The 22,022-nt window shown below is 44.5% G+C and overlaps 1 protein-coding gene across 1 annotated transcript in view; it reads right to left on the reverse strand.

The window, feature by feature from the left end:
- The window catches only part of LOC120910649, a 176,483-nt gene that overhangs the window by 124,527 nt on the left and 29,934 nt on the right, over positions 1–22,022 (reverse strand). Inside the window, exons 4-5 of the mRNA XM_040322403.1 lie at positions 18,900–20,596; positions 1,656–2,020 (exon numbers count right to left, since the gene is read on the reverse strand). Coding sequence (XP_040178337.1) covers positions 1,656–2,020; positions 18,900–20,596 — 2,062 coding nt within the window. The remainder of the gene's footprint in view (positions 1–1,655; positions 2,021–18,899; positions 20,597–22,022) is intronic.

Below are 22,022 nucleotides of genomic sequence, written 5' to 3' on the forward strand. Positions count from 1 at the left end.
CGGCGACGGAACGTGACTTGCGGAGCATTCTGTGATGGGGAGCAGAATGTGACAACACACCGGTCTGGGTAGAAATGAGATCACCACCATGTGGACTTTAGAGGAACTGCAGCCCCGAGAAACGTCTCGTAGTGTGAACACGGCCTTGTACTGTGTGTGTGTATGTATTGTATATCCTTATAGATGGGTCATCTCCACTCCCACCGAGGGGAGGTGGCTGGTGTCCGTTCTCCACACTTTAATATGCAGGGACACTGTGATATGAAGGGGACTGCACTGCTCTCCGCTGTGGCCAATTGGGAGGGTAGAAGAACAGGCAGGAATCTTTCTCCTCTCCCTTGCTGCTGACATGAGAAAGGGGGAGGGGGAACATCCTGACATGTGGTATGTTCTGTTTTACGTCAATGGTCGGTATAAAAACCACAGTGACAGATTTACGCCACTAGATTGAGCCGATGATCCAATATTTGTTATGATTGGAGGAACGCGTGTCACATTCATTCTACAATTTGTTTTATAATAGATCCCTAAATGTCTGTGAAATCTTCCACCACAAAATGTACTCAGCCAATGAGACGTAATGACTCCTTTTTTATTTTAAGGCCTAGAGGACCGCCTTTTAAGTGGTGGGTTAACGTGTTTCGTCCTGGAAGACGACTTGAGAAAACAGACCTCTTGCATGAATTTACACCACAAAATGTACTCAGCCAATAAGAGGTAATGACTCCATTTTTATTTTTCTCCTGCTATCAATGGCCAACACGGCACAACACTTCATCCATGTCTTTGGTGATCTCTGATCCCCTTATGAAGTGTTTCTTACATGATGAAGATCAGCCATGGAGTATATCTAATGCCAAATACACACGATCATTTTTCGGCATGAAAAAAACGATGTTCTTTGGCATGTAGAAAAACGTTGTTTTTTCCAACTTCATCATTAAAACGACGTTGCCCACACACGATCGTTTTTAAAAAATGCTCTAGCAAAGCGCGGTGACGTACAACGGCACCATAAAGGGGAAGTTCCAATGCGGATGACGCCACCCTTGGGGCTGCTTTAGCTGATTTTGTGTTAGTAAAAGACGATTTGCGCTTTTCTGTCTGTTACAGCGTGATGAATGTGCTTACTCCATTATGAACGGTAGTTTTACCAGAACGAGCGCTCCCGTCTCATAACTTGCTTCTGAGCACGCGCGGGTTTTTAACGTCGTTTTAGCACACACACGATCATTTTTTAAAACCCGAAAAACGACATTGTTTAAAAGGTCGTTAAAAAATGCAGCATGTTCGGAAAAAAAAATTGGCGTTTTTCAGAACCCCAAAAATGATGTGAAGCCCACACACGATCATTTTAATGACATTTTTTTTAAAACATTGTTATTTTCATGCTGAAAAATGATCGTGTGTACGCGGCATGAGGTGTATATCAGGGTGTGCTTCTTCCCCACATGTTCAGCAACATTCATATACAAGACATTTCCCGCACTAATACACCTTGAGGGTTGTGTGGGACCCCTGATGTACAGGAAGACAGGACTTCAGTGAGGAACATTTCCCTCACTCAGGACAAGAATGTTACTTCTCCACCGTGTGAGATCTCTGATGTTTGGAAAGACTGGACTTCATTGAAAAACATTTCCCTCACTCAGGACAGGAATACGGCTTCTCCCCTGCGTGAGATCTCTGATGTTTAGAAAGATTGGACTTATTTGAAAAACATTTTCCACACTCAGAACAGGAATACGGCTTCTCCCCCGTGTGCAATCTCTGATGTATAAAAAGACCGTCCTTCACTGAAAAACATTTCCCGCACTCAGGACAGGAATACGGCTTCTCCCCCGTGTGCAATCTCTGATGTGTGGTAAGACTGGACTTCACTGAAAAACATTTTCCGCACTCAGAACAGGAATACGGTTTCTCCCCCGTGTGAGATCTCTGATGTATGGAAAGATGGGACTTCTGTGAAAAACATTTCTCACACTCAGAACAGGAATACGGCTTCTCACCTGTGTGAGATCTTTTATGCTCTTTAAGCTGGTATTTTAAACGGAAACACTTCCCGCACTCAGTACAGGGAAACTTCTTATCGGCACCGTCCCGCACAGTTTGAGGTTCCTTAGGATAAGAGGAATCCGATGGTCCGGCACTGTCCCGCACAGTCTGAGGATCCTCAGGATAAGAGGAATACGATGGTCCATCTACACTGTGTGGTGCCGGATGGACATTTGAGGTAGTCGGGTTTTCTCCTGGACTATACTGTGTGATGTCCTCATCTTCTACTTTACAGTCTGGAGACAAAGTGAGACAATCCTCTGAGGTTTTCCTCATCTCCCGTCCATCTACTAAAATAGAAATACAAAGATTATTACTAGACATGAGCCGATTGGTTCCCCTAACCCAGGACTCCGCCCACATCAGGCAGCTTTGTCTCTGAGGATCTTACAATTCCCCCCTCAAGGTAACCAGTAAATGGGTCCTCTGATCTCCTACCAGATCATTTCTTTATTCATGGACCTTAGTCAGAGAGTGAGGAAACAACGAGAACTGTCTTTTATAGGAGTGACAGTGATGAGGGGATTATAGGACGAGAGTCAGGAGTATGTAATGTACAACATAGAGTATATAGTGCAGGGGTCAGGAGTATGCAATGTATAACATAAGAGTATATAGTGCAGGGGTCAGGAGTATGCAATGTATAACATAAGAGTATATAGTGCAGGGGTCAGGAGTATGTAATGTACAACATAGAGTATATAGTGCAGGGGTCAGGGGTATGCAATGTATAACATAAGAGTATATAGTGCAGGGGTCAGGAGTATGTAATGTACAATATATAATGTTATGGTCAGAACTCATGATATTGGTATTCAGTAATCAGTGGCGGATGAAATGATTACTGGAGACAAGTTGCAGAGATCCCACACCGCTGCCTCCCATCTCCTGAGACTGCACTCAGTGACTTGGGCCTGAGACTATACAGACATATCCCTCCACCCGGCACAGCCAGCAAATAACAGAGCAAGTAACCCGGGAGAATTGTTCTGTCAGAGATCTCACTAGACCCGGGCATGGGGCAGAAGACCCAAGGTACATACCCCAGGTGTCTAGGTCAAGAAAACCCTATGGTGAAAATCAACATTTTGCTGCCAGCTGAACCCCAGAATCTCCATAAATCCAGTCTAGAGACATAAATTGTGTCTGCAGCACAGAGAAGGAAGATTATCCGAGAGAAATACAGGAATACAGGACGGGGAACACAGCTCAGGAAAGTGACCAGGGGATTACAGGCTGATATCACCCAGTAACAAAAAAGCAGCGCTCAATGGAAATGGCATAAAACGTTATAGTTGTATAAGAATAAAAAAACTTTGGCATTACATATAATAAAAAACATATAGGCCCGGATTCACAAAGACTTACGCCGACGTATGTTCTGATACGCCTCGTAAGTCCACGGATGCGCCGTCGTATGTTTGCGCCTGATTCTTCAAACAAGATACGCCTGAATTTTGGCTCCATCCGACCGACGTAAGTCTCCTACGCCATCGTATCTTGGGCGCATATTTACGCTGGCCGCAAGGGGCGCTTCCATTGATTTACGCACCGAATATGTAAATGAGCAAGATACGCCGATTCATGAACGTACTTACGCCCTTTGCAGTAATCTACGCCGGTTACGTAAGGCGTACGTCCGGTGTATAGTTATTCCACCACATAGGAGGCGCATCCCATGCAAAGGTATGGACGTTGGAACAGCCGTCGTATTTTACGTCGTTTACGTAAGTCGTACGTGAATGGGGCTGGGCGTAGGTTACGTTCACGATTCTGAGCATGTGCGCGCATGCGCCGTTCGTTCGGCCCTTCATTTACATGGGGTCACGCTTCATTTTAATACATCACGCCCACTTTCTTGCTACTTTGAATTAGGCGGGCTTACGCCGGCCCATTTACACTACGCCGCTGTAACTTAGGGAGCAAGTGCTTTGTGAATACTGTTCTTTCCTCTCTATGTTACGTCGGTGTAGCGCATATGAGGTGCGCTACGCTCGCTCAATTGTATGCCGCTCTACCTGAATCCGGCTATAAGTGTACACAATGATTATAATAATTATAAAAACACAATAATCGTGGTATAATTGATAAATCTAATAAAGAACTAACAACGATGCCACTAAGGAGTCTGTGATGGAAAAGGTTAACATCAGATCCTGAGTTACCAAAATAGTCCTGCCGCACCTACAACAAGGTAACCTCCGAAAACCAGGTGGAAAAGGAGAGTGCAGTGCGATGGCTCAAACGTACCTGCTGTGATGAACAACCTTCATGCTCAAAGGGATGTGATGAGAGCGTGGTATAGGGGTCCCAGAGATGGTAACGAGGGAAATCGCAGCAGCAACTGACAGGCAGAACCTGTACCGAGAGCCGATGGATGTAGCCGCACTACGGCCGGGGTATCCGTGACACACGTGCGGCGAAGCCAGAGGACAGTGGCCCGGACAATGGGAAGCAAGGCGCGCTCTGATGACCTCAACAAGGAGCAACGATACAGCTCCTTGGCTGTATCGTTGCTCCTTGGCTGTATCGTTGCTCCTTGTTGACGGCATCAGAGCGCGCCTTGCTCCCCATTGAGCCATCACACTGCACTCTCCTTTTCCACCTGGTTTTCGGAGGTTACCTTGTTGTAGGTGCGGCAGGGCTATTTTGGTGACTCAGGATCTGATGTTAACATTTTCCATCACAGACTCCTTAGTGGCATCGTTGTTGGTTCTTTATTAGATTTATCAATTATTGTGTTTTTATAATTATTATAATCATTGTGTGCACTATATGTTTTTTATTATATGTAATACCAACGTTATTTTATTCTTATAAGACTATAAAGTTTTATGCCATTTCCATTGAGCGCTGCTTTTTTGTTATTGTGTTTTCCTATACATCCTTCCAGTGGTTGGAAGCTGCACTGGTTATTGGTTATCTTGAACCCTACAGGTTGGACTTTGTCACGCCTAGTTTGTTTGTAGCGCTTACAGGATCTTTTTGCTGATATCACCCAGTCCCCGCCCTACTCTGGGCCAATCAGTGAGCAGTATGGGTGGAGGAATGGATTTAGTGTTAATGACCCACCTGTGCTGATCTCTGTAGGAGTGTCCTCCTCTATAAATGTCCCCGTTATTCCATCCTCCTCCATAGACTGCTGATCATCCCTCACATACGTCTCTTCTTCTGATTTCACCTCAAATTCTATATCGATTGGATCTCCACTCTAAACCAAGAGAATGAGAGAGAATATCATCTGTAAGATATAAACTTACATACAAAATCCACACATCATCTCCACCAGTCCATGTTCTAGATGCTCCGCCCCACCGACCTTGTAACAGTGGGGGATGGTGTGACCTTCCTGTGTGGAATCCCGGGAATACAGAGGACGGGGACATCTCTCTGGGGGGTTCCTGGTATTAGGTGGCTCCATCATATACTTGTGTCCTTCTGAAAACTCCTCCATCACTCCATACTCCTCTTTATACTCTTCTTTTACAACAATATTATCATCCCCGAGGTTTCCACTCTGAATATATAATAAAACATTCCTTGTAACAAACATGTTTGTGTATAAATCATAACCACCAATAATTGTTCCTCATCTACCTGATGATGGTGGGGGATGGTGTGTTCTTCCTCCAACACCCCATCCTCATCATCCTCCTCTTTTATCTCTTCTTTAACCTCAACTTTAGGATCTCTCAGGTTTCCACTCTGAATATAGAATAAAAATGACATCAATGGTAACAATGCAGATAATGTACAGATCCTAATGATACTATCAGTGATTGTTCCTCATCTACCTGATGATGGTGGGGGATGGTGTGACCTTCCTGTGTGGAATCCCGGGAATACAGAGGACGGGGACATCTCTCTGGTGGGTTCCCATTACTGGATCCATCTGTAGGAAACACACACACTGACTGAATACATTGGGCTAGATTCAGATCCGCGTAACCTATCTGATTTACGTTACGCCGCCGCTATTTTTTGAGGCAAAGCGCTTCAGAAAGCACTTGCCTCTAAAGTTGCGGCGGCATATTGTAAATCCCCCGGCAGAATTCAAATTCTAGGGGGCGTGTCCTATTTAAATCAGGTGTGTCCTTGCGCCGATCGAACAGCGCATGCGCCGTCCGCAAATTTTCCCAGCGTGCATTGCTCCAAATGACGTCGCAAGGACGTCATTGGTTTCGACGTTAACGTAAATTACGTCCGGCCGTATTCGCGAACGACTTACGCAAACGACATAAAAAATTAAAAACTCGGCGCGGGAACGACGGCCATACTTAACATAGGATACGCCGCACTTACCCCTGCTATAGTAGTGGTAACTTTCCGCCGGAAAAAGCCGAACGCAAACGACGTAAAAAAAAAGCGCCGGGCGGTCGTTCGTTTCTGAATCGGCGTAAATGCTCATTTGCATTATCGACGCGTAAAAGATATGGAAGCGCCACCTAGCGGCCGGCCTGGAATTGCAGCCTAAGATCCGACCGTGTAAGTCACTTACACCTGTCGGATCTTAGGCATATCTATGCGTAACCTGATTCTATGAATCAGTCGCAGAGATACGACCGACGGAATTCAGAGATACGACGGCGTATCAGGAGACACACATCGTATCTCTTTGTGAATCTGGCCCATCGTGTTTATCAGATGATGGGGGATCTAGGTGGAGCCTCCGTACTGCTCTCTCCTTTACAATAAAGTCTCCTCTTACCCGGTGATGTGAGGGGCGGCTGATTGTCCATCATGACGTCCTTGTAGAGATCCTTGTGTCCTTCTAAATACTCCTACATAGGGAAATAGACAGTGACATCACCTGATACTTACAAAGATAAAGTCATCATCCAGACACACCCCTTGTGTTGAACCTTCACAGACATCAGGAATAGTTATTTCCTCCTCCATAAAGATTATAAAATCAAACACATGTATCATAAGTCCACCTCTAACTAAAACCCCCAACCCGTATTATCGTATAATCTGTTAGTATAAAATGAAAAGCTGAAACCGTTGGAAAAAAAAAAAAAAATCCGAAATGAAGAGAATGTTCCGGCCCCGTAAGTGGGGGAATGTTCTGACCCTGAAGGGTTTAATATACGATTCCACACTATATATGTGTACATACCTCCCAACTTTCTGAGATGGGAATGAGGGACACCTATAAAGTATGTAGGCATAGGACACACCCCTGCCACGCCCCTTAATGGAGAATAAAAAAAAAAATTAAAAATCGGTAAAACCCACAAGTGCATTTTTACCACAAATATTCCTTTATATTGGCTTTTGGAATTTACAAATGCAGCAGAAAAATGTAGAAATTGGATGGAAGGTTTAGCACCGGGAAAGACTTTTTGATAGATAAATAGTGCATTTTATATACATGTATATAGATCAGACCAACATGAGGGACACATGAGGAGGAAAGAGGGACTTTGTTGTGAATGAGGGACAGACCCTCCAAATCAGGGACAGTTGGGAGGTATATGTGTGTATTATCATCTGCTGGAGATAAAAGACGTCACAGTGACTATGGAGGAAGAGGACGGACATGACGGGGTTACTGGGTGTAAATAGAAGATAAGATCTTATTACCTTCTCTGCTACCGATTCCAGCGATGTCTCCTCACTACTTCCTCCCGACTCACCTCTCACCCGGAACTTCCTGTCTTCCATAGAGACTTCCTGTCTTCCATAGAGACTTTCTTTCTCTATGGTAGAAGTGAGAAGATCACCACCTTGTGGAGCTCAGAGGAACTGCAGCCCCAGGAAACGTCTTGTAGTGTGAACACGGCCTTGTGCTGTGTGTGTATGTACTGTATATCCTTATAGATGGGTCATCTCCACTCCCACCAAGGGGGAGAGAAATATATTACTGACTAGTCCAGCCTTTCTCAGCCAGGGTTCCTCCAAAGGGTTCTAGGGGTTCCTTGAGCAATTGACAATTTCTGTCTCTCAGGAACAACTGACATCAATGCTCTGTAAGGGGGGGGGGGAGTCTTCCAGATGATGACATATAAGAGGGTCCTTCTCCCATTGGTCACCAATGTAAGGGACCACTACACTGACCACTGATATAAGGAGAAATTCCATCCAAACCGTGAGATTGGTCAGAGACTAATTGGTATCATTCTGGGCATTGCCAGACGAGGTCTTGGTGACAGAGTGAAGGGTGATGCTGCTTATACTATATGTGACCCTTATCTACATCATGGACATCTTCGTAAATAGGATGAAATCTTCACAATCCTATAGATGAGGTTGGGGGTCCTGAGTAGTCATAGAAAGGCCCAGCACCCCAATAGTAGAGGAAGAGGTGGTCTGGTGACATGGAGAAGAAGACTCCGGTCAGTCTCTGGATCTCCATCATTGGAAACATGGTGAGACAACAAATACAGCAGGATGGTGGAGGAGATGTTGGTGTCGGTGTGGAAATGGACAGAACACGGGATGATGACACTGAAAGAACAATACGGCTTCATTCTACGATATGTCAAGGAGAGAACCGTACAGGAGAGACTTTTCTCTCTAATTAATGTCAGTAGAAAACCCTGACCCCTGTATATGATATACTCCTGACCTCTGTATATGATATACTCCTGACCTCGTATATGATATACTCCTGACCCCTGTATATGATATACTCCTGATCACTGTATATGATATACTCCTGACCTCTGTATATGATATACTCCTGACCCCTGTATATGATATACTCCTGATCACTGTATATGATATACTCCTGATCACTGTATATGATATACTCCTGATCACTGTATATGATATACTCCTGACCTCTATATATGATATACTCCTGATCACTGTATATGATATACTCCTGACCACTGTATATGATATACTCCTGATCACTGTATACGATATACTCCTGACCTCTGTATATGATATACTCCTGACCTCTGTATATGATATACTCCTGACCCCTGTATATGATATACTCCTGACCCCTGTATATGATATACTCCTGACCACTGTATATGATATACTCCTGATCACTGTATATGATATACTCCTGACCTCTGTATATGATATACTCCTGATCACTGTAAGTGTATATGATATACTCCTGACCCCTGTATATGATATACTCCTGACCCCTGTATATGATATACTCCTGACCACTGTATATGATATACTCCTGATCACTGTATATGATATACTCCTGACCCCTGTATATGATATACTCCTGACCACTGTATATGATATACTCCTGACCCCTGTATATGATATACTCCTGACCCCTGTATATGATATACTCCTGACCCCTGTATATGATATACTCCTGATCACTGTAAGTGTATATGATATACTCCTGACCCCTGTATATGATATACTCCTGACCCCTGTATATGATATACTCCTGACCACTGTATATGATATACTCCTGATCACTGTATATGATATACTCCTGACCCCTGTATATGATATACTCCTGACCTCTGTATATGATATACTCCTGACCTCTGTATATGATATACTCCTGACCTCTGTATATGATATACTCCTGACCTCTGTATATGATATACTCCTGACCCCTGTATATGATATACTCCTGATCACTGTATATGATATACTCCTGACCCCTGTATATGATATACTCCTGACCACTGTATATGATATACTCCTGATCACTGTATATGATATACTCCTGACCCCTGTATATGATATACTCCTGACCTCTGTATATGATATACTCCTGACCACTGTATATGATATACTCCTGATCACTGTATACGATATACTCCTGACCACTGTATATGATATACTCCTGATCACTGTATATGATATACTCCTGACCTCTGTATATGATATACTCCTGATCACTGTAAGTGTATATGATATACTCCTGACCCCTGTATATGATATACTCCTGACCCCTGTATATGATATACTCCTGACCCCTGTATATGATATACTCCTGACCACTGTATATGATATACTCCTGACCCCTGTATATGATATACTCCTGACCACTGTATATGATATACTCCTGATCACTGTATATGATATACTCCTGACCTCTGTATATGATATACTCCTGATCACTGTAAGTGTATATGATATACTCCTGACCCCTGTATATGATATACTCCTGACCACTGTATATGATATACTCCTGATCACTGTAAGTGTATATGATATACTCCTGATCACTGTATACCTGATACTCCTGACCTCTGTATATGATATACTCCTGACCTCTGTATATGATATACTCCTGACCCCTGTATATGATATACTCCTGACCCCTGTATATGATATACTCCTGACCTCTGTATATGATATACTCCTGACCCCTGTATATGATATACTCCTGATCACTGCACTCTAGGCCCATTATTCAGGGTTACCTTTAATCTGATGACCTGTGAAGACTTTTAACCACTTCCCACTCGGCCTATAGCAAAATGACGGCCGGGAAGTGGTTCAGTTATCCTGACTGGGTGTCATATGATGTCCAACAGGATAAGCCGCGATTATGCGCCCTAGGGTGCGATCTCTGTTGTGGTATGTCAGTCTGACACACCGCAACACCGACCTCCGAAAAGAGCCTCTGACGGAGGCTCTTTACCATGTGATCAGCTGTGTCCAATCACAGCTGATCACAGCATAAACAGAAAGTGTCATTTATCGACTTTTCCTCATTCGCATCTGACAGACAAGAGTAGAGGAGAGCCGATCAGCTGCTCTCCTGACAGGGGGGGGGGTCTGTGCCGATTGTTTATCAGCCCAGCCCCCCTGCAGATGCCCAACCATGACCACCATGGATGCTGCCAGGATCACCAGGGATGCCCACCAGTAGGGATGAACTTTGTGTTCTCATGAACTCATCGTATGTTCGACAGTTTGTCGAATTGCGAACGTTATGGGCTGTTCGCGCCAAACATTGGCTAATGATTGGCCAAGCATGCACTATGACCAATCAAAGCGCCGTCTCTACAGAGTGCCGTAATTGGCCAAAGTCAGGGTAGCTTTGGCCAATTATACCTCAGGGGATTTAGTACACGCCCCACACTATATAAGGCCGCCTCAAAAGTCAGCCTTGTGTAATGTATTGCGGCGTTGGTGAAAGACAGACAGAGAGAGAGAGACAGTGGCCCAGATTCAAAGAGATCTGCGCTATATTTGCGGAGGCGCAGGGCAACGATTTTGCCCGGCGCCCACGCAAATATTTTGCGCTGCCCTCGATTCACGGAGCAGTAGCTCCGTAAATTGCGAGGGCGTGCCGGCAAAATTGCCCGGCGTAAGCGCGCACAATGTAAATGATCCCGCCGGGGGCGGGAATCATTTAAATTAGGCGCGCTCCCGCGCCGAGCGTAGAGCGCGTGCTCCGTCGGGAAACTTTCCCGACGTGCATTGCGGCAAATGACGTCGCAAGGACGTCATTTGCTTCAAAGTGAGCGTGAATAGCGTCCAGCGCCATTCACGAATCACTTACGCAAACGACGTGAAATTCAGATTTCACGTCGCGGGAACAGCGGCTATACTTTAGCATTGGCTGCCCCTACTATTAGAAGGGGCAGCCTTACGCTAAAGATGCCGTACGGAAATTCCGTACCTTGCGTACGCAGGGCCCGCGCAACATTGTGAATCGGCGTAAGTATGCAATTTGCATACTATACGCTGACCACAATGGGAGCGCCCCCTAGTGGTCAACGCAAGAATGCAGCCTAAAATCTGCGTGGCATAAGAGCCTTATGCCACGCAGATTTTAGGCTGCAGTCGGCGTAACGAGTTCTCTGAATCAGGAGAACTTGTTACGCCGGCGCAAGTCAGCAATTGCGCTGCGTAACCTATGGTTACGCAGGCGCAATTGCTTACTGAATCTGGGCCAGTGTCATTTCAATTGAGTTAGATAGAGCAGGCAGGCTGGCGAGTCAGTTAGCTGCAATTACAGTGTGTAGGGGATATATATGCGTCCCAGGTGTTGTATATATATTTATACACTGTATTCAGTTTAGCTAGATCCGTTCCTGTATTCTCTTCCTAATATACTGACAAGCAGGCAGGAAATTGCGCAAGCTGCAGTATTTTCACTTAGTGTACTGTGTCCTCTGCACAGTGTGCACCTAAAGCTTACCTGAATACAATTGCTGGTGTTCTCATACAAATATAGGCAAGGAGCTGCAGTATTTTGTTTTTATGTCCTCTGCACAGTGTGCACCTAATGTATACTGCTGTTCAGAGTATATAGGGCCTGGGGGCCCCACGCCTTACTTTTTTTTTCACAAGATAACGCCTTTCCTTTTTTTAAGTTGTGTACGGGGTTCCTCTTAATATCCATACAAGACCCAAAGGGGCTGGTGATGGGGGAGGGGTGGGGAACCCATGTTATTTTTCTCAATGATTTTCATCCATATTGCAGGGACCAGACATTACATTAAAGCAGCAAGCAGTTTTTAATTGCTTTTTTCTTATAGTAATCTCATTTTGTGCAGGGACAGTTCTAAACACGTGCCACTTCACAGGCATACTATAGACACCCAGCAGGTACGATATTTAAAGGAATATTTCACTTTTTTTTTTTCACTTTAAGCATCATTAAAATCGCTGCTCCTGAAAAAAACGGCTGTTTTTAAAACTTTTTTTGCATTGATACATGTCCCCTGGGGCAGGACCCGGGTCCCCAAACACTTTTTAGGACAATAACTTGCATATTAGCCGTTAAAATGAACACTTTATTTCGAAAGTTTGAGTCCCATAGACTTCAATAGGGTTTTAAAGTTTGCCCGAACGGTCGGTCCGTTCAAAGGTTCTGATGCGAACCGAACCGGGGGGTGTTCGGCTCATCCCTATCCACCAGGTATGCTACCCTGAACCACCAGGGATATGACAATCAGTGACCATCAGCAATGCCTGCCATCAGTGATGCATATCAGTGCCACCCATCAGTGCAGCCTTTCAGTTCCCCCTCAGTGTCGCCTATTACTTCCACCTCATCCGTGCCGCCATATCAGTGCCCATCAGTGAGGCTGGGTTCACACTATACTACGCGACAGTAGTACGACTTTCATCCTACTTTGCTCTGCGACATCGGTCCTACATTGGTCCTACATCCATCCGACTTTCATGAACAGGATACTACTTTGATCCGACTTTGTGATAGCCTGACTTGTTCTTTGACCAATCAAAACAATCCCAGAGTGAGATAGAGTTCTTTTACTGCTGCTGTAATCACATGTCGGATGTCAAAGGTCAGATGGTAAGGACAAGGATCCTACTTTAATCCGACTTCAATGATATTCAATGGGCTGAAGTAGGATCAAAGTCGGACCAAAGTAGTACAGGGAGCATTTTCAAAGTCGGACCGACTTGTGTCGGACCAGTTAAAGCGGAGGTTCACCCGTCCAATATACTTTTTCCCCTTAGATTGATGCTTGTTTTGTCTAGGGGAATCGGCTAGTTGTTTTAAAATATGAGCTGTACTTACGGTTTACGAGATGCATCCTCTCCGCCGCTTCCGGGTATGGGCTGCGGGAGTGGGCGTTCCTTCTTGATTGACAGTCTTCCGAGAGGCTTCCGACGGTCGCATCCATCGCGTCACGATTTTCCGAAAGAAGCCGAACGTCGGTGCGCAGGCGCAGTATAGAGCCGCACCGACGTTCGGCTTCTTTTCGGCTACTAGTGACGCGATGGATGCGACCGTCGGAAGCCTCTCGGAAGACTGTCAATCAAGAAGGAACGCCCGCTCCCGAAGACCCATACCCGGAAGTGACGGAGAAGATGCATCTCGAAAACGGTAAGTACTGCTCATATTTTAAAACAAATAGCCGAGCAGGAATCTAAGGGGATTGTTTGAAAAAATAGATTAATGGGTGAACTCCCGCTTTAAGACGGCTCCCATAGGGAAACATTGATTTTCACACGTCATGCGACATGAGCTCCCAATGTCGGACCAGTGTGAACCCGGAGAAAACGTTCTCATTTACCCAATTTTTTTACAGAAATAAATAAAAAAAAATTGTTATTATTATTAATTCTTTACGTTCCATTCATTTAGATGCGGCATTCATTATGTTGGATAATTCGTAACTTCGGATAAATTTGTATTCATTACGTTCACTAACAGCCAAATTAGAAAGGAAATTTCCAATACCGATAATATGTTAGTTATTATTAGTTAATTATTTCAGATTTTCTAATTTTAAATTCCCGGGTTTTCTAATTTATTCTAAATGAATGAATGTCGATCATAACTAATGACCTGAAAAACGAAGAAACAAATGAAAGGAAAACAAAGAAATGTTTGGTCAGTGCACACGTCTACAGCTTAGTAGATGATAAATTAGACAGATAACGGAGAAGCCGCAGATGTCACTCGCTAACAAGCTTTTAGATGTTTTACGAAGTTCCAAGGAATGTCTATACAAGAGGAAATCTATATGTTGTAAACGCCTAGAAGAGGCCACTTGGCATCCTGGCGTGAGTCGCTCCTTTCCCTGGTGAAATAAAAGGTTTGTTTTCCTGGAGTCCGTGTCCGGAGTCCATTCCTGGTTTCCCAGAACTCAAAGAGCCGTTTTGCTGCAACATTTATCTGGTGCATTGGCCGGGAAACCAGGTGTGACGGCTGTGACAGGTGACAACCAGCAATTCTTCTCATTCCACCGACACACACAACTTTTTTTTCTCTTCAATACATTTTTTTATTATAATTTTTACTTTTAAACAGATTACAGTCATAGAATCAGGAAATAGTAAAAAGGTAGAAATGCGATTGGTCAGGAAAATGACTTGTCTGGAATGTGGAGGCGGGGTCATACAATACAATACACAACGTGTTCCCTTATTATAACAAAGTATTGTAGAAAAGATCACACCATAGAAAATGGGGGAAAAGGAGAAAATAAACCCGGATATTAAGGGGGAATTTGTGTACGAGGAACACCTTAACAATCACCACCATTTTATTCTCCAGGGCCTCTGCTATCAGATAATATATGTTTGGGGGTTTTATCTAATCTTCAGACCCAAAATGTGCAAAAACATCTGACAGTGAAAGGGTTAATGTGAGCTAGATGGGATCACTCTGCTGTGCTCACACATTAGAGCTTCCCCTAGCTGCAGCCTGGTAATAACATTGCTAGGAGGTCTATTCATTTATCTGCTACATACTTCCCATCTTTATATAAACCTCTCCTGACATTTAGGGGTCTAGTCATAAAATATGTGCATAGCAATTCCCCCGGGGAAAGTCCATGTACATTCCTTCTGTGTGAATGGGGGAAAGATGAATGTTATTAGGATATTTGCTGTGCTGATCGAACGGTTTCCATTCATTTACAATAGAAATGATTGCATTTGGCCACTAGATGGAGATCATTTCTATGGTACTTAGCGCCATCTAATGGCCAAATGTGGTATTTTCTGTTTTACGTCAATGGTCGGTATTGAAACCACAGGGGCAGATTTTTGCCCCTAGATGGAGCCGATGATCCAATATTTGTCATGATTGGAGGAACGCGTGTCACATTCCTTCTACAATTTGTTTTATAATAGATCCCTAAATGTCTGTGAAATCTTCCACCACAAAATGTACTCAGCCAATGAGAGGGAATGACTCCATTTTTATTTTTCTCCTGCTATCAATGGCCAACACGGTACAACACTTCATCCATATCTTTGGTGATCTCTGATCTCCTTATGAACTGTTTCTTACATGATGAAGATCAGCCATGGAGTATATCTGAGGTGTACGGGTGAAACTCGAAAAATTAGAATATTGTGCAAAAGTTCATTTATTTCACTAATACAACTTAAGAGGTGAAAGTAATATATGACAGAGACTCATTACATGCAAAGCAAGAGGGTTCAAGCCGTGATTTGTCATCATTGTGAGGATTGTGGCTTCCAGCTCATGAAAACCCCAAATCCACAATCTCAGAAAATTCCAATATTGTGAAAAGGTGGAATATTCTCGGCGTAAAGTGTCCTCCTCTAATCAGATAATTAAGACATAACACCTGCAAAGGGTTCCTGAGCCTTTAAATGGTCTCTCAGTCTGGTTCAGTAGGAATCACAATCATGGGAAAGACTGCTGACCTGACAGTTGTGCAGAAAACCATCATTGACACCCTCCATAAGGAGGGAAAGCCTCAAAAAAGGTAATTGCAAAAGAAGTTGGATGTTCCCAAAGTGCTGTATCAAAGCACATTAATAGAAAGTTCTGTGGAAGTGAAAAGTTTGGAAGAAAAAGGTGCACAAGCAGCAGGGATGAGCGCAGCCTGGAGAGGATTGTCAGGAAAAGGACATTCAGAAGTGTTGGACTTTCACAAGGACTGGACTGAGGCTGGAGTCAGAGCATCAAGAGCACCACACACAGACGGGTCCTGGACATAGGCTTCAAATGTCGTATTCCTCTTGTCACCCCACTCCTGACCAACAGACAACGTCAGAAGAGTCTTACCTGGGCTAAAGAAAAACACACCTGGTCTGGTGCTCAGCGGTCCAAAGTCCTCTTTTCTGATGAGAGAAAATTTTGTATCTCATTTGGAAACCAAGGAGCCGGAGTCTGGAGGAAACCAAGGAGCCGGAGTATGGAAGAAGAATGGAGGAAACTAAGGAGCCGGATTCTGGAGGAAACCAAGGAGCCGGAGTCTGGAGGAAGAATGGAGGAAACTAAGGAGCCAGAGTTTGGAGGAAACTAAGGAGCCAGAGTATGGAGGAAACCAAGGAGCCGGAATCTGGAGGAAGAATGGAGGAAACCAAGGAGCCGGAGTCTGGAGGAATAATGGAGGAAACCAAGGAGCCGGAGTCTGGAGGAATAATGGAGGAAACCAAGGAGCCGGAGTCTGGAGGAAGAATGGAGGAAACCAAGGAGCCGGAGTCTGGAGGAAACCAAGGAGCCGGAGTATGGAGTAATAATGGAGGAAACCAAAGAGCCGGAGTCTGGAGGAAGAATGGAGGAAACCAAGGATCCGGAGTCTGGAGGAAGAATGGAGGAAACCAAGGAGCCAGAGTATGGAGGAAGAATGGAGGAAACCAAGGAGCCGGCGCGTATGGAGGAAGAATGGAGGAAACCAAGGAGCCGGCGTATGGAGGAAGAATGGAGGAAACCAAGGAGCCCGGAGTATGAATGAAGAATGGAGAGGCACACACTGCAAGATGCTTTAAGTTCCAGTATGAAGTTCCCGCAGTCTGTGATGATTTGGGGAGCCGTGTCACCTGCTGGTCTCTGAGGTTCATTAAGTCCGGGGTCACCGCAGCCGTCTACCAGGAGATTTTGGAGCACTTCATGCTTCCTTCCGCAGACGAGCTCTATGGGGATGCGGACTTCATTTTCCAGCAGGACTTGGCACCTCCCCCACACTGCCAAAAGCACCAAAACCTGGTCACATGACCATGGGATTACTGTGCTTGATTGGCCAACAAACTCGCCTGACCTGAACCCCATAGAGAATCTATGATAGAGAATCTATGGGGCATTGCCAAGAGAAAGATGAGAGACATGTCTTCCATAACACCTCAGCAGTGCCACAGGGTGATCACCTCCATCGCAATATACATACAATAAAAAAACAAGTGTAAAATAAAATGAAAAGATGTTCCTATGTATATCTTTATCTACCGGGACAAATTCTATCTTTATTAGGACCTCGTTGTCCATTCATTAAAAATGATTATAGAAAACATAAATATGTATGAATCAATCACATATATGAAAAATCAATTGTACACCGATCCTAAAAAATAATAATAATATATAAAACTACGGCTTGTCCAGGATTTGAACACGGGACCTCTCGCACCCCGAGCGAGAATCGTACCCCTAGACCAACGAGCCGAGTTACCCCTCCCACATTTCATGAGCTTATATCACTTTATAAACATATTACAATCATTAATAAAATCTAATGTGAATGTCGATCGGCGGTGAGTGAGCTGGTGATCTGATACTTGCTGTTTTTATTGTAAGTGTAACTTTTTAGGGGGGGGGCTTTTATAATAAATTCAGAAGCAGAGAGCACTATGGTACTTGTGTTTTTTCTTTCATGTCCTTCCCCCCGGGATATAGAAGTGGAATTGATTATTAATAAGTGAATGGAGGAAGGTGGTGTTTGGAGACAATTTATACGTTGATTCCCCACACAGAGGTGCAGTCTGGAGACTGTAGGAATTACTACCATTGGTGAAGTGGACGGATCGTGATCGGACACGAGGAGTGATCTGTCTATGAGTTTTATACTCACCCTTGAGGTGAGCATGCATTTTAGCAGGTGGGGGTGCGCACTGAATATTGGATCCATTTAAATCGGATTTTTCACAGCGGTGACAGCTTTGGAAACCTCCATATGAACTGTTTTTTTATCATTTATTTCTTTTTTCATAAATAGTTTTATGGAATGTATAATTATTTGTTTCTATAAGATTTATAGATACGCAGCGCTGCACTATTTTCACACAATTAATACGCAGCTTCTACTTTTCAGAGGTGCGATATCCTTCTCTGTACAATCCGTGTTTTATTGATTGCATGGAATATTGGAATTTTCTGAGATTGTGGATTTGGGGTTTTCATGAGCTGGAAGCCACAATCATCACAATGATGACAAATCACGGCTTGAACCCTCTTGCTTTGCATGTAATGAGTCTCTCTCATATATTGGTCTCGCCTTTTAAGTTGCATTAGTGAAATAAATGAACTTTTGCACCATATTCAAATTTTTCGAGTTTCACCCGTATATCAGGGTGTGCTTCTTCCCCACATGTCCAGCAACATTCACATACAAGACATTTCCCGCACTCACTAATACACCTCAAGGGTTGTGTGGGACCCCTGATGTACAGGAAGACAGGACTTCAGTGAGGAACATTTCCCTCACTCAGGACAGGAATACGGCTTCTCCCTCGTGTGAGTTCTCTGATGTCTGGAAAGATGGGACTTCACTGAAAAACATTTTCCGCACTCAGAACAGGAAAAAGGCTTCTCCCCTGTGTGAGATCTCTTATGTGCGGAAAGATGAGACTTCCTTATAAAACATTTCCCGCACTCAGAACAGGAAAAAGGTTTCTCCCCCGTGTGAGATCTCTGATGTCTGGAAAGATGGGACTTCCTTATAAAACATTTCCCGCACTCAGAACAGGAAAAAGGTTTCTCCCCCGTGTGAGATCTCTGATGTTTGGAAAGACTGGACTTCTCTGAAAAACATTTCCCGCACTCAGAACAGGAAAAAGGCTTCTCCCCCGTGTGAGATCTCTGATGTATGGAAAGACTGGATGTCTGTGAAAAACATTTCCCGCACTCAGGACAGGAAAAAGGCTTCGCCCCCGTGTGAGATCTCTGATGTGTGGAAAGATGGGATTTCACCGAAAAACATTTACCGCACTCAGAACAGGAAAAAGGCTTCTCCCCTGTGTGCAATCTCTGATGTTTGGAAAGACTGGACTTCTCTGAAAAACATTTTCCGCACTTAGAACAGGAAAAAGGCTTCTTCCCCGTGTGAGATCTCTGATGTGTGGAAAGACTGGACTTCACTGAAAAACATTTTCCGCACTCAGAACAGGAAAAAGGCTTCTCACCTGTGTGAGATCTCTGATGTGTGGAAAGACTGGACTTCATTAAAAAACATTTTCCGCACTTAGAACAGGAAAAAGGCTTCTCCCCCGTGTGCAATCTCTGATGTGTGGAAAGACGGGACTTCACTGAAAAACATTTTCCACACTCAGGACAGGAAAAAGGCTTCTCCCCCGTGTGCAATCTCTGATGTTTGGAAAGACTGGACTTCTCTGAAAAACATTTCCCACACTCAGAACAGGAAAAAGGCTTCTCCCCCGTGTGAGATCTCTGATGTGTGGAAAGACTGGACTTCATTAAAAAACATTTTCCGCACTCAGAACAGGAAAAAGGCTTCTCACCTGTGTGAGATCTCTGATGTGTGGAAAGACTGGACTTCACTGAAAAACATTTTCCGCACTTAGAACAGGAAAAAGGCTTCTCCCCCGTGTGAGATCTCTGATGTGTGGAAAGACGGGACTTCACTGAAAAACATTTTCCACACTCAGGACAGGAAAAAGGCTTCTCCCCCGTGTGCAATCTCTGATGGTTGGAAAGACTGGACTTCTCTGAAAAACATTTCCCACACTCAGAACAGGAAAAAGGCTTCTCCCCCGTGTGAGATCTCTGATGTATGGAAAGATTGGACTTCACTGAAAAACATTTTCCGCACTCAGAACAGGAAAAAGGCTTCTCCCCTGTGTGAGATCTCTGATGTTCGGAAAGATGGGACTTCACTGAAAAACATTTCCCACACTCAGAACAGGAAAAAGGCTTCTCCCCCGTGTGAGATCTCTGATGTGTGGAAAGACTGGACTTCACTGAAAAACATTTCCCGCACTCAGAACAGGAAAAAGGCTTCTCACCCGTGTGTGATCTCTGATGTGTGGAAAGATGGGACTTGTCTGAAAAACATTTCCCGCACTCAGAACAGGAAAAAGTCTTCTCCCCCGTGTGAGATCTCTGGTGAGTGGAAAGCTGGGAGTTCATTGAAAAACATTTTCCGCACTCAGGACATGGAAACCTCTTATGTGTTGGAAAGACAGCACCGTCCCGCACAGTCTGAGGTTCCTCAGGATAAGAGGAATACGATGGTCCGGCACCATTCCTCACAGTCTGAGGTTCCTCAGGATAAGAGGAATACGATGGTCCGGCACCATTCCTCACAGTCTGAGGTTCCTCAGGATAAGAGGAATACGATGGTCCGGCACCGTTCCGCACAGTCTGTGGCTCTTTGGAATAAGAGGAATACAAAGGTCTGGCACCGTCCCGCACAGTCTGAAGTTCCTCAGGATAAGAGGAATACGATGGTCCGGCACCGTCCCGCACAGTCTGAGGTTCCTCAGGATAAGAGGAATACGATGGTGCGGCACCGTCCCGCACAGTCTGAGGTTCCTCAGAATAAGAGAAATACGATGGTCCATCTACACTGTGTGGTGCCGGATGGACATTTGAGGTAGTCGGGTTTTCTCCTGGACTATACTGTGTGATGTCCTCATCTTCTAATTTACAGTCTGGAGACAAAGTGAGACAATCCTCTGAGGTTTTCCTCATCTCCCGTCCATCTACTAAAATAGAAATACAAAGATTATTACTAGACATGAGCTGATTGGTTCCCCTAAACCAGGACTCCACCCACATCAGGCAGCTTTGTCTCTGAGGATCTTACAATTCCCCCCTGAAGGTAACTAGTAAATGGGTCCTCTGATCTCCTACCAGCTCATTTCTTTATTCATGGACCTTAGTCAGAGAGTGAGGAAACAACGAGAACTGTCTTTTATAGGAGTGACAGTGATGAGGGGATTATAGGACGAGGGTCAGGAGTATGTAATGTACGACATAGAGTATATAGTGCAGGGGTCAGGAGTATGTAATGTACAACATAGAGTATATAGTGCAGGGGTCAGGAGTATGTAATGAACATGTAGCACCCTGGTGTTTAGAAAGGGTGGCTAATAAATTGAGTTCACCAGGTGGTATTTATCCTTGCTTATTGTTAGGAGATCTACTGATTCCTCTCTAACTTTGGATTGCTGCACCTTTTCTCTTCTGTCACTAGGTGGCACTAGATACACAAGGGTGTAGCAAGGTCGGATTATGAATGGATGGGGTGTCTCAGCCAATTGGCAGGGGTTTCTTTGGTCCCTTGGCCTGCTGGGAGAGCCTATTTGGGGGGAGTCAGGTGATCGAGGTTCTGTGCCACCTGGACAGCTGTCTGGGTGGACGTGTGTTATGTCGCCCAGGTTCTTAGGCCGGAAGCCTGAGGCCTATCCAGGAGCAAGAGAAGCAGCGCAGGGTTGGGACTGCAGGATTGGATTCCAACTGAGAGTAAAGATTCAGCCCAACTGGGAACCAGTTGTGGTCGGAGGTGGAGGGGAAGCTGTCGCCACTAAGGGACCATCCACCTTGTTACCGGAGACTACAGTTAGTAAGCTGGAGCCAGTACCAGAGCAATCTTCTTACCAGC

The sequence above is a fragment of the Rana temporaria genome, chromosome 8 (genome assembly GCF_905171775.1).
Source record: "Rana temporaria chromosome 8, aRanTem1.1, whole genome shotgun sequence".
NCBI classification, from domain to species: Eukaryota; Metazoa; Chordata; class Amphibia; order Anura; family Ranidae; genus Rana; species Rana temporaria.